Source organism: Lolium perenne, chromosome 4 (genome assembly GCF_019359855.2).
Source record: "Lolium perenne isolate Kyuss_39 chromosome 4, Kyuss_2.0, whole genome shotgun sequence".
Lineage (NCBI taxonomy): Eukaryota > Viridiplantae > Streptophyta > Magnoliopsida > Poales > Poaceae > Lolium > Lolium perenne.
In genome coordinates, this window is record NC_067247.2 from 108,706,904 (window position 1) to 108,719,374 (window position 12,471).

At 47.6% G+C, this 12,471-nt stretch overlaps 1 protein-coding gene across 1 annotated transcript; it reads left to right on the top strand.

Moving 5' to 3' along the window:
• Positions 1-10,580: 10,580 nt before the first annotated feature.
• LOC127347071 (F-box protein At2g26160-like) lies at positions 10,581-12,072 on the top strand. Its single transcript, XM_051373298.1, has 2 exons — positions 10,581-11,634; positions 12,062-12,072. Exons 1-2 carry the CDS (start codon positions 10,581-10,583, stop codon positions 12,070-12,072), a joined length of 1,065 nt encoding a protein of 354 aa, XP_051229258.1.
• Positions 12,073-12,471: the final 399 nt, after the last annotated feature.

The following is a 12,471-nucleotide window of genomic DNA, read 5'->3' on the forward strand; positions in this document are numbered from 1 at the left end:
TGTGTATATGTCCTAAACAAACCTAAAAGAATGAAAAAGTACATTGGTGCACCCTCGCGCGGAGAAATATAGGGGGGTAGACCCGCCGGGCACACGTTCATTGTTTTGGGGGAGGAGGGGGACAACGACCGCCGGAACACCGGAACCCCACCAAATCTTGCATGTGGGCCTATTCTATGTGTCAAAGTGTGGTGCAAGGTGTAATGGTGAAAAATTAGCTCCCCTAAACCCTAGACCCTAGCCCTAACCCTACGCCGAACCCTAATTAACCAGTAGATCAGGCACACCGTCGATCGTGTGATAATGGCTCGAGCTGTGGGTGTATGTGCCAAAGGGTCCCAATCTTGGTTCTCCATGTGTATATGTCCTAAACAAACCTAAAAGAATTAAAAAGTACATTGGTGCACCCTCGCGCGGAGAAATCTAGGGGGTAGACCCGCCGGGGCACACGTTCCGCTGTTTTGGGGGGAGGAGGGGGAGAACGACCGCCGGAACACCGGAACCCCACCAAATCTTGCATGTGGGCCTATGCTATGTGTCAAAGTGTGGTGCAAGGTGTAATGGTGCAAAAGTAGCTCCCCTAAACCCTAGACCCTAGCCCTAACCCTACACCTAACCCTAACCAGTAGATCAGGCTCACCGTCGATCGTGTGATAATGGCTCGAGCTGCGGGTGTATGTGCCAAAGGGTCCCAATCTTGGTTATCCATGTGTATATGTTCTAAACAAACCTAAAAGAATGAAAAAGTACATTGGTGCACCCTCGCGCGGAGAAATCTAGGGGGGTAGACCCGGGGGCACACGTTCCATTTGTTTTGGGGGGGGGGAGGGGGAGAACGACCGCGGTAACACCGGAACCCCACCAAATCTTGAATGTGGGCCTATGCTATGTGTCAAAGTGTGGTGCATGGTGTAATGGTGCAGAAGTAGCTCCCCTAAACCCTAGACCCTAGCCCTAACCCTACACCTAACCCTAACCAGTAGATCAGGCACACCGTCGATCGTGTGATAATGGCTCGAGCTGCGGGTGTATGTGCCAAAGGGTCCCAATCTTGGTTCTCCATGTGTATATGTCCTAAACAAACCTAAAAGAATGAAAAAGTACATTGGTGCACCCTCGCGCGGAGAAATCTAGGGGGTAGACCCGCCGGGGCACACGTTCATTGTTTTGGGGGAGGAGGGGAGAACGACCGCCGGAACACCGGAACCCCACCAAATCTTGCATGTGGGCCTATGCTATGTGTCAAAGTGTGGTGCAAGGTGTAATGGTGCAAAAGTAGCTCCCCTAAACCCTAGACCCTAGCCCTAACCCTACGCCGAACCCTAACGAGTAGATCAGGCACACCGTCGATCGTGTGATAATGGCTCGAGCTGCGGGTGTATGTGCCAAAGGGTCCCAATCTTGGTTCTCCATGTGTATATGTCCTAAACAAACCTAAAAGAATGAAAAAGTACATTGGTGCACCCTCGCGCGGAGAAATATAGGGGGGTAGACCCGCCGGGGCACACGTTCCGCTGTTTTGGGGGGAGGAGGGGGACAACGACCGCCGGAACACCGGAACCCCACCAAATCTTGCATGTGGGCCTATGCTATGTGTCAAAGTGTGGTGCAAGGTGTAATGGTGAAAAATTAGCTCCCCTAAACCCTAGACCCTAGCCCTAACCCTACGTCAAACCCTAATTAACCAGTAGATCAGGCACACCGTCGATCGTGTGATAATGGCTCGAGCTGCGGGTGTATGTGCCAAAGTTTCCCAATCTTGGTTCTCCATGTGTATATGTCCTAAACAAACCTAAAAGAATTAAAAAGTACATTGGTGCACCCTCGCACGGAGAAATCTAGGGGGTAGACCCGCCAGGGCACACGTTCCGCTGTTTTGGGGGGAGGAGGGGGAGAACGACCGCCGGAACACCGGAACCCCACCAAATCTTGCATGTGGGCCTATGCTATGTGTCAAAGTGTGGTGCAAGGTGTAATGGTGCAAAAGTAGCTCCCCTAAACCCTAGACCCTAGCCCTAACCCTACACCTAACCCTAACCAGTAGATCAGGCTCACCGTCGATCGTGTGATAATGGCTCGAGCTGCGGGTGTATGTGCCAAAGGGTCCCAATCTTGGTTATCCATGTGTATATGTTCTAAACAAACCTAAAAGAATGAAAAAGTACATTGGTGCACCCTCGCGCGGAGAAATCTAGGGGGGTAGACCCACCGGGGCACACGTTCCGCTGTTTTGGGGGGGGGAGGGGGAGAACGACCGCGGTAACACCGGAACCCCACCAAATCTTGAATGTGGGCCTATGCTATGTGTCAAAGTGTGGTGCATGGTGTAATGGTGCAAAAGTAGCTCCCCTAAACCCTAGACCCTAGCCCTAACCCTACACCTAACCCTAACCAGTAGATCAGGCACACCGTCGATCGTGTGATAATGGCTCGAGCTGCGGGTGTATGTGCCAAAGGGTCCCAATCTTGGTTCTCCATGTGTATATGTCCTAAACAAACCTAAAAGAATGAAAAAGTACATTGGTGCACCCTCGCGCGGAGAAATCTAGGGGGGTAGACCCGCCGGGGCACACGTTCCGCTGTTTTGGGGGGAGGAGGGGGAGAACGACCGCGGGAGCACAGGAACTCCACCAAATCTTGCATGTGGGCCTATGCTATGTGTCAAAGTGTGGTGCAAGGTGTAATGGTGCAAAAGTAGCTCCCCTAAACCTAGACCCTATCCCTAACCCTACGCCGAACCCTAACCAGTAGATCAGGCACACCGTCGATCGTGTGATAATGGCTCGAGCTGCGGGTGTATGTGCCAAAGGGTCCCAATCTTGGTTATCCATGTGTATATGTCCTAAACAAACCTAAAAGAATGAAAAAGTACATTGGTGCACCCTCGCGCGGAGAAATCTAGGGGGGTAGACCCGCCGGGGCACACGTTCCGCTGTTTTGGGGGAGGAGGGGGAGAACGACCGCCGGAGCACCGGAACCCCACCAAATTTTGCATGTGGGCCTATGCTATGTGTCAAAGTGTGGTGCAAGGTGTAATGGTGAAAAAGTAACTCCCGTAAACCCTAGACCCTAGCCCTAACCCTACGCCGAACCCTAACTAGTAGATCAGGCACACCGTCGATCGTGTGATAATGGCTCGAGCTGCGGGTGTATGTGCCAAAGGGTCCCAATCTTGGTTCTCCATGTTTATATGTCCTAAACAAACCTAAAAGAATGAAAAAGTACATTGGTGCACCCTAGCGCGGAGAAATCTAGGGGGTAGACCCGCCGGGGCACGCATACCGCTGTTTTGGGGGAGGAGGGGGAGAACGACCGCCGGAGCACCGGAACCCCACCAAATCTTGCATGTGGGCCTATGCTATGTGTCAAAGTGTGGTGCAAGGTGTAATGGTGCAAAAGTAGCTCCCCTAAACCCTAGACCCTAGCCCTAACCCTACGCTGAACCCTAACCAGTAGATCAGGCACACCATCGATCGTGTGATAATGGCTCGAGCTGCGGGTGTATGTGCCAAAGGGTCCCAATCTTGGTTCTCCATGTTTATATGTCCTAAACAAACCTAAAAGAATGAAAAAGTACATTGGTGCACCCTCGCGCGGAGAAATCTAGGGGGTAGACCCGCCGGGGCACGCATACCGCTGTTTTGGGGGAGGAGGGGGAGAACGACCGCCGGAACACCGGAACCCCACCAAATCTTGCATGTGGACCTATGATATGTGTCAAAGTGTGGTGCAAGTTCTAATGGTGCAAAAGTAGCTCCCCTAAACCCTAAACCCTAAACTGGTGAGGCTTCGAGCCCTAAACCCCTCTAAACCCCTAAACCACGACACTGGAGCTGCAGAACCATGCATCATAAACCCTAACCCTAAACCCTAAACCTATACCTAACCATAAATACTTACCTTAAACCTAAACCCTAGCCCTACCCCATAAACCCTAGCCCTAACCCTACACCTAACCCTAACCAGTAGATCAGGCACACCCTCGATCGTGTGACAATGGCTCTAGCTGCGGGTATATGTGCCAAAGGGTCCCAATCTTGGTTCTCCATGTGTATATGTTCTAAACAAACCTAAAAGAATGAAAAGGTACATTGGTGCACCCTCGCGCGGAGAAATCTAGGGGGGTAGACCCGCCGGGGAACACGTTCCGCTGTTTTGGGGGGGGAGGGGGAGAACGACCGCCGGAGCACCGGAACCCCACCAAATCTTGCATGTGGACCTATGATATGTGTGAAAGTGTGGTGCAAGGTCTAATGGTGCAAAAGTAGCTCCCCGGTGTGACCTCTTCCTCACCGTTGGGCGATAACACTTAGGAGATTTTCCGAACCGCGGGTTGCTCCGAAACCGTGAGGGATGAACATGGAGAGTAATTTTGTATTGCACATTGTCTAATAAATAGTCATCAAAAAGAAAAACTAATTAACAAATAAATATAAGTATTAGATGAAATAAAATAGAAAGAAAAACAAAACAAAATTATATTGGCGCACGGCAAAGAAGGGAACGCACGGCAAAGGTGCCTTTGCCGTGCAACTAACCTGTCCGCACGGCAAAGGGGCGAGCCACGGCAATGCCCAGGGCCTTTGCCGTGCATTGTTTCTTTGCCGTGCGGCATGTAGGGACTTTTCCGTCTTCTTTTCTTTGCCGTGAGCTTTCTTTGTACTTTGTCGTGATGAGATTCTTTGCCGTGCGCCGCTTCTGTCTTTGCCGTGCTTGCCTTCATTGCCGTGCGCTGCTCTCAGATTTTGCCGTGCGGAGTGTCGTTGCGTGCTGCTTGCTGCGCACGGCAATGATTTCTTTGCCGTGCGGCGGCTCACGGCATTGATAGGTTGCACGGCAGCGCCTGATTTTCCCGTAGTGACGTAAGAGAAATCCCGTAAGTGTAGCATTTCTCGAATGAATCCACCTGTTTGGATGCGAAAGTGTTTCCGGAGCTAAGACCCAATTGTATATATTTAGCACCTCTTGGTTGACACAGGAAAAAGATTTTGGCCTCCAGGATCAGAGTGGGGTTTACAACTTGAAAAGCCAAACATACGAGCATGTTCTCCCTAGGCCCAGACATTTTAAACTTTGTCCCCAAAAAGTTTGGTTCATTCCGAATGTCTGAAATACGAGAGATCCATTCTCCTAAATTTTGTTAGTTATGTTTACTCAGCTTATCTTAAATGTTGGTCTTAGAACGTGTTACAATATTGTTAGTGACTGTATTCAGTTCAATATATTTTTTATGGCGATGCACGGTTTTTCTTTCATGCTCCCTCTATTTGCGTGTATGTCTTTTTACAACGTGTTACAATATTGGACCATCTAAAATTTTCTTTTTTCACAAGCCACAAAAAATGTCACTTTTTTCACGAAATTTTATGTATAAACAAAAAAAGTTTGAATGTACATCTATAATTTATTTCCGATAAAAAGGGAGAAAGGAATCTTTTCATATACTATGGTGGGCACGAATCTCGAGGAATAAATGAGCGGTGACGGAAACACCCACACCCATGCGTGGGTGTACAAAAGTATTTCCGATAATTCATTTTCAGATATTTTTGACATTTCATAATATATTTTTAAGAAGTCAGTGCATCTACACCTACACAACAAAAGGGGTTTCCGAAAGATACGTAGCAGGTTAGCAACATACACGATCCACTGTCACTTGGGGCGATGCTGGTGTTCCTTGTTGATTTTAAGGGTTGGGGATTGAGGCCGCCTAAGAAACCGTTTGGGGGCCTTTTTGTGAAAGTGGGAGTAAAATATTTGCCACCATTCATTAATTAAGAAGGGGGTGTCTTAACAAGACAAAGTTTCGAACGATAAGGTCCTAAGGGATTACTCTCATGTTATTACAAGACTTAAACACTTCGCGCCCCCCCGACTACCCAAAGTTTAGCCTCGACTTTAATGATGTCGAGAAGATTGCAAGGGGGTGGACTTGTGGTTGAACTAGCATTCTGCTCCTTCCAAATAGTCCAAGTAACAAGCATGGTTATAGTGGCCATAGCCTTCCGGTTTGCCATGGCATCCTTTAACATCTTCATCCACCACGCCGCAAGGGTGAGATCATCCGTCCACTCGTGGGTGTTAGCGGGAGGGATGCAAATCCAAACCTTCACCATTCCCCAAAGAAGCTTGGTGTAGCGACAATGGGAAAGAAGGTGAGCCTCCGTATATTAAGTTTGGTTGCAAAGCATGCAAAGACCGCCATTGGTCCTACCCCTTCTCTCAAGATGATCCATCGTCCAAATCCTATTTTAAAGGGCTAGCCAAGCAAAAAAAAAAAACTTAATCTTCGGAGGAGCCCAAGTCTTTCACACAAGTTTGTTCATGTTTGTATCTGTGGCACCGAAAAATTGCATGATGTATGCCATGGTAGAGGAGTATTCAACATTGGTAGTGGTGTCCCGAAGTGATGGTTTCATCAACATGCTCATCCAGATGCTCATCCAGTTGGATGCCTTGAAGTTGGGTCTAAAGCGCCGGATATACTCATGTATGTGTTGGATGGTGGGGTTGGTGTCCATCTTAATTTTTGCCACCCAAACGTTGCCAAGAAGACTTGATTGACCTTCCATTTCACGTCAGCATCTAATGATTCAAGTAATTCACATCGAGGCACAGTTAAAAATTGATATACGCGTGGACAATGATGTGAGGTCGGAGGGCAGCACGATGGCTGGTAGTATGTGAAAAAAGCATCAACATGATTTAGTATGACATAGCACGGTATATATATGCAAAAAAGCAACAAGTCCAATACGAACTCTGTGAAGATAGTACGAGCCTGCGAGACTATTAAAAATATATTTTTTAAAAATATAGATTTATTAGCTAGATTCGCTAGCCACGCCGAATCTTGACAGGGGCCAGCGCAGGAGTCAAAGAAACACGTGATCATCGACGCGGAGGCGGATACAACGTGGGAGTCCTTGCTAGGTTCCAGGTGGCTACTACGTGGGGTGGTCTCTTGCCGACACGAGTTCTAGTGAACACTGGTCATTGTTGTAGGAGGACGAAGGTCGAGGAGCTTCAAGTTTTTTTATAAAAATAATATATTAATACCAAGATGATACTAAATACACCTAGTATCTGCAACAACAAAATCTAGTATTTGCAACAACAAAACGTGAGATCAAGTCTAGACATCAAGGATGCACACAACCGAAAAACAAAAGAAGAAGAAAAAAGAAACAAAAGACCCCACCAAACTGTCAGAGAATCGTAATAACTACAAAAATTGTCGCAAAACACCGATCGTTCGACACATATGTTTCTCCCAATCTGCTGCAAGTAGTCCGTGGAATCTTCTCGACTCAAGACGAGCATGCAAGATGAAACCTTTGAAGCCTATCCAGTCTTCTTCGTATACAACCGCCTCAATCCCCCATCAACACCTTGGTAATCGCAACAATGAAAGTGCTAAGGCGAACCAAAGGTTGATGAAAGGTGCTTCAAGTTGATGTCGAGAAGCACAAGCTTATCAAATTAATTCCTACCACGGCTTTTCGGGACCATGCAGTGTGTGTTGGGCCGAATGAATCAGCGTGTCTGCATGACAAAGACATTCCAGAGCTAAGGCCCAATTATATCTAGTTTGTCACACCTTTGATGACATATCAAGAAAAAATTGACATCATGTTTAACGCTTTTTTTAATATAGGTAAAAACTTTGTCTCATCCATTAATAAAAAAAAATGTTCAATTTTTAGAAGAAAACCAAGCGAAAACCCAAACATCAACCACCACACTCACCAACAACCAAGCCTACCAGGGTCACACTCACTCATGCCAACACATTAGACCACAGAGGTACACGAAAGAACACGACATGTCTACATCGCTCCGACAAAGGGGGCAACCATCAAGTAACCGCACATACCTTTGTTGTAGCACCTCTCTTCTTACTTCTACACTCGTTAGAGTTCTCTTTCACAAAGGTTGATCTTGGGCTATCACACCCAGGGTGAGCAGCAACCAAGGTGGCAAGAAAAAACGCAAATCTCCCTAGCAATGAAAGCTCTTGGCACATGTGCCAACATCCCTGACTTAACAACCCCATCACCTATATGAACCATCTGCCTGCCGGATCCAGGCGAAAGAGAGTTGACACGTCGATATCACCACTCTTCTCAAGATCAAGTACCTCAGCCACGATCATGTCCAAGCCCTTGCCCAGAGGCAGCCGACACATCAGGTAGCGTTAATTAACCCCGGGGAGAGAAACAACAGTAGAGATGCTCTTCCTCGATCACCTCAGCCACCGACGACAGCTGCTCAGAGGAGTCAAGTGCGACCGGAGCCTGTATGTTGGCGAGCCCCAAACCATCAGAAGGACATGTCCCACGGGTCCAAAAAAAACACCAACACATGCCCAATAACAGCTTGAGAGTTGCCACCTCTTTGTGAAAAGGGCGAGACGACTCCTCGACACGAACATCAACAAGTTGATGGAGCTCCATGTATATCAAAGCAACCTGAGACTAGAAGAGAGAATTCAAAGTGGTATCGACCTTAAACTGCTCGCAACGCCTAGGTGTTTCCTACTTGGCATGACATGAAATTGGAGGCAGGCGATGCTTGGTGGCAAGTTGGGGAAACTTTGGTGCGTTGGCTTGGAAAGCCAAACAGTCGACCATGTTCTCACTAGACCCAAGCGTACTATATTTTGTTCCCAGGAAGTTTGGTTCATTCTGAATATCTAAAATATAACAGATTGCATCAAAATGTAGCTCAGGCGACCCTAGTCGAGACTCCAGCGACAGGCGCGGCATCTCTGATCCCAGCTGCTTCAATTTTGGGGGAGTTTTGGGGGAATTTTGGCGATCGATCTGGAGGGCATGGGACGAGCATGGCAGGAGATGTGGCGCTCGATCTGGTGCTGGCTGCTGCTCAACGTGGAGGCGCTGGTTGCTGCTGGCCCTTCGGGCGACCAAGAACTAGGATGGGCCGGTTCGAGGTCGTCGGTCTGGAGGTGAGTGATTTGCAAAGATTGGATTATTTCCGGTCTAGATTTTTTTTGGCAAGGAGATAGCGAGAAGAAAAAATACCGGTTGACTAAATGGAGCGTCGTTTGTCGTCCGAAAGATCAAGGTGGACTTGGTGTCCATGATCTTGAGGTTAAGAACAAGACCCTGCTAGGAAAATGGCTGGCCAGGTTGTTAGCCGAGGATGGCGTGTGGCAAAACCTATTGAGGAGAAAATATGTCGGTTCAAAGGCAGTGTCTCAGGTATATTGGAAACCTGGGGACTCGCATTTCTGGGCTGGAGTCATGGCGACTAAAAAATATTTCTTCCCACATGGTTCTTTCTCCATTAGGGATGGATCTGAAATAAGGTTCTGGGAGGATAAGTGGTTGGGTAATACCACTCTCCGAGAACAATATCCAGCTTTATACAATATCGTACGTCATAAAGGAGACACCTTATTTTCAGGTGATGGAGACATCCCCTCCTTCTATAACGTTTAGGCGATCTCTTGTTGGACCGAGATTGGCCTCCTGGAATGAATTGCTACAGAGATTAGCTTCAGTCCATTTAGTGCAAGGGTCTGATATTTTTCGCTGGGGACTTACCAAGAATGAAGTATTCTCGGTAGCATCCATGTATAATGCATTGATACAACCTATTCAACCTGTTTTAAATAATAAATCTATTTGGAGAATGAAGATACCTCTTAAAACCAAGGTGTTTGCTTGGTATCTTCGTCGGGGTGTTATTCTTACTAAAGACAACCTTGTTCAACGTAACTGGCATGCTTGTACGAAATGTGTTTTCTATCACGAAGAAGATACAATAAAACACCTTTTCTTCAACTGTCGGTTTGCGAGATCTATATGGTCAATCATTCAGATGGGTTCTACCTTATATCCACCTCGTACCGTTGCAAATATTTTTGGCAATTGGCTAAATGGGGTGGATTCTCGATATAAGATTCTTATCGGAGTGGGAGCGTAATATGGTCGCTCTGGCTATGTAGAAATGACAAGGTTTTTAATGATAAAAATTATTAGCTTATGCAGGTTATCTACCGATGTACGGCTTTGCTCCGTTTATGGTCGTCGCTGCAGCGCTTGGAGGACCGCGACCTCTTTACGAAGGTGTCTACACGGTTGGAGAATACGGCCAAGGAGTTTATTACCCAACATGGCTGGCTGCATAATCGTAGGATTGCGGCACCGTTGGTGTAATTAGCTTTGTTTTCATTGTATTCCACAACTATTGTATTTACTTTTTGAGAACTTGTACTATGTTGGGACGGCTGTGTGCATCTTAGTTATGCAGAGGCTGGGTATTTCGTAATAAAGCGTACTTTATCAAAAAAAGTTGAGTGATGGGAAGGAAGACGACCACCTGGAGTTTAGATAGAAACAATGTGGAGTCCGGTTAGGATTTGACTGTTTCTTTTCGTATACGGTAGGTATACGGTATGTACGTCCGTCCGACTCCGTCCCGAAGTTATGGAGCCTGCCCTGCAGCATATAAGCAGCCGGCCGATGTAAACGCGTTTCGTACCATCCAGAAAGAAAACGAAAAAGGAAGGTGAGTACATTGCTGGATCCCGCCTTTTTATCCTAATCGTCATGGCAGATCATTGTGCTGCTAGTAGCAGCTGGTCGGAGCTTCCCTGGGATCTCCTCGATTGTATCCTGCAACACCTCGAGCTCCCCGAAGCACTCGCCGTCGCATCCGTCTGCGCTCCATGGCGCTCCGGCGCTGCGGCTTCGGGCGTCCCTCGTTCTAGCACGCCATGGCTAGTGCTCCAGCCTGGAGTTCTTTCTCCTCACGAGAAAACGGCCACGGGAGAAACACCGCACAGCCAGTTCCGAAACCTCCTCGGTACCAACAAGAAGTACACGGTGAGTCTCTCGTCCCAGGGACGGAGTCACCTCGCTTGGTGTGGAGCCTCCCACGGCTGGCTCATCGCCTCGGAAGAAAAGCTCCCGAGGTGCTCCAATCTCCTACTGTACAACCCCTTCACGTTCGCCGCGATCCCTCTCCCGCCCATCACCGATCTGGGAGGCGCCATCACCACGGTCTACCACGACGACGGCGTAAACATTATAGGCTATCACTACGAAGAGTATGACGAAATTTTAGCACGCCTGCCTCTTAAATTTACCTCCAAGTTCTTCGACAAGGTGGTATTGTCGTGCGATCCATCTCGCGGCGGTGCTGACTGCATTGCCATGGCCATCTATGGTCTGAATCAGGTTTCTTTTGCGAGACCCAGCGAGAGCAGTTGGCGACTTGCTCCGATTGCTCAGATGGGCACAGATACTTACGCCGATTGTATCTACCACAAAGGTAGATTCTACGCGGTGACAATGAATGGGACGGTTGAGACATGGGATCTTGGTATGGGGCCAGCGCAAGATCCAAAGAAACACGTGCTCATCGACACGGAGCCGGGGATAAAAAAGTACATGGGAATACATGCCAGGTTCTTGGTGTCTACTCCGTGGGGTGCTCTCCTGCAGATACGAGTTCTACTGCACAACCATATCAAATTCCGCAATAGGAGGATGAAGGTTGAGGTGCTTCAAGTCCACGTCGAGAAGCACAAGCTTGTCAAATTAAGTCCTTCCACGGCCTTCCGAGAGCACGCGGTGTTTGTTGGGTTGAATGAATCTGCGTGTTTGCATCCCAAAGACTTCCCGGAGCTAAGATCCAATTGCGTCTATTTTACCACTCCTATGGTGACGCACAAAGAAGAAGATTGGAGTTGTATTTTCCACTTGGAAAGCCAAACATTTGAGCGTGTTCTCACTAGAACTATGCGTACTATACTTTGTCCCCGGGAAGTTTGGTTCATTCCGAATATCTGAAATACGACATATCTCGTCAAATTATGGCTATTCTGCTAAACTTTGTTACTCCCCCACTTCACCTTTTATAAGAAGTTTTGGCAAGCTTATTAGGTTTACCAAAGCATCTTATTATAAAAGTGAACAAAGGTTGTAGATATGTTTACTCAGTTTATCCTAAATATTTGTCTTAGGACATGTTACAATAATGTTTTATGGCAGTATTCAGTTTAATATATTTTGTGGCGATGCATCAGGCTGGTCATAGTGGAGAGTAACTTAGACTAGTAACATATGACATGTTACTACTCTAGGTTACTACCTACATTGTGGGTAGTAACTTATACATAGTATATGGTGTCATGCATTGTATTATTTATTATGTTGTAGACTCATCTTGCCTTGAAGTGTGTGATGTTATGGTAACATAGCTAGTTATCACCTCACTCTCTTTCTTCATTTATTAGCATGCCATATCACCAAAATGTCTTGACATGTGTGATGTTACTAGCTATGTTAGGACATCTTCAACCCTGCGACCCAAACGGACGCGCTGGGCCGTCCGTTTTGAGCCGTTTGGGTGGCCGCGCGGACACCCGGACAGCGGCCCACGTCGGCGTGTCCGTTTGGATCGCACGGTGCGCCCAACGCGCGAACGCAACGCAAA

Coding starts and splice junctions, on each gene's coding strand:
- LOC127347071 (XM_051373298.1), top strand. CDS start 10,581: ATGGCAGATCATTGTGCTGCTAGTAGCAGCTGGTCGGAGCTTCCCTGG.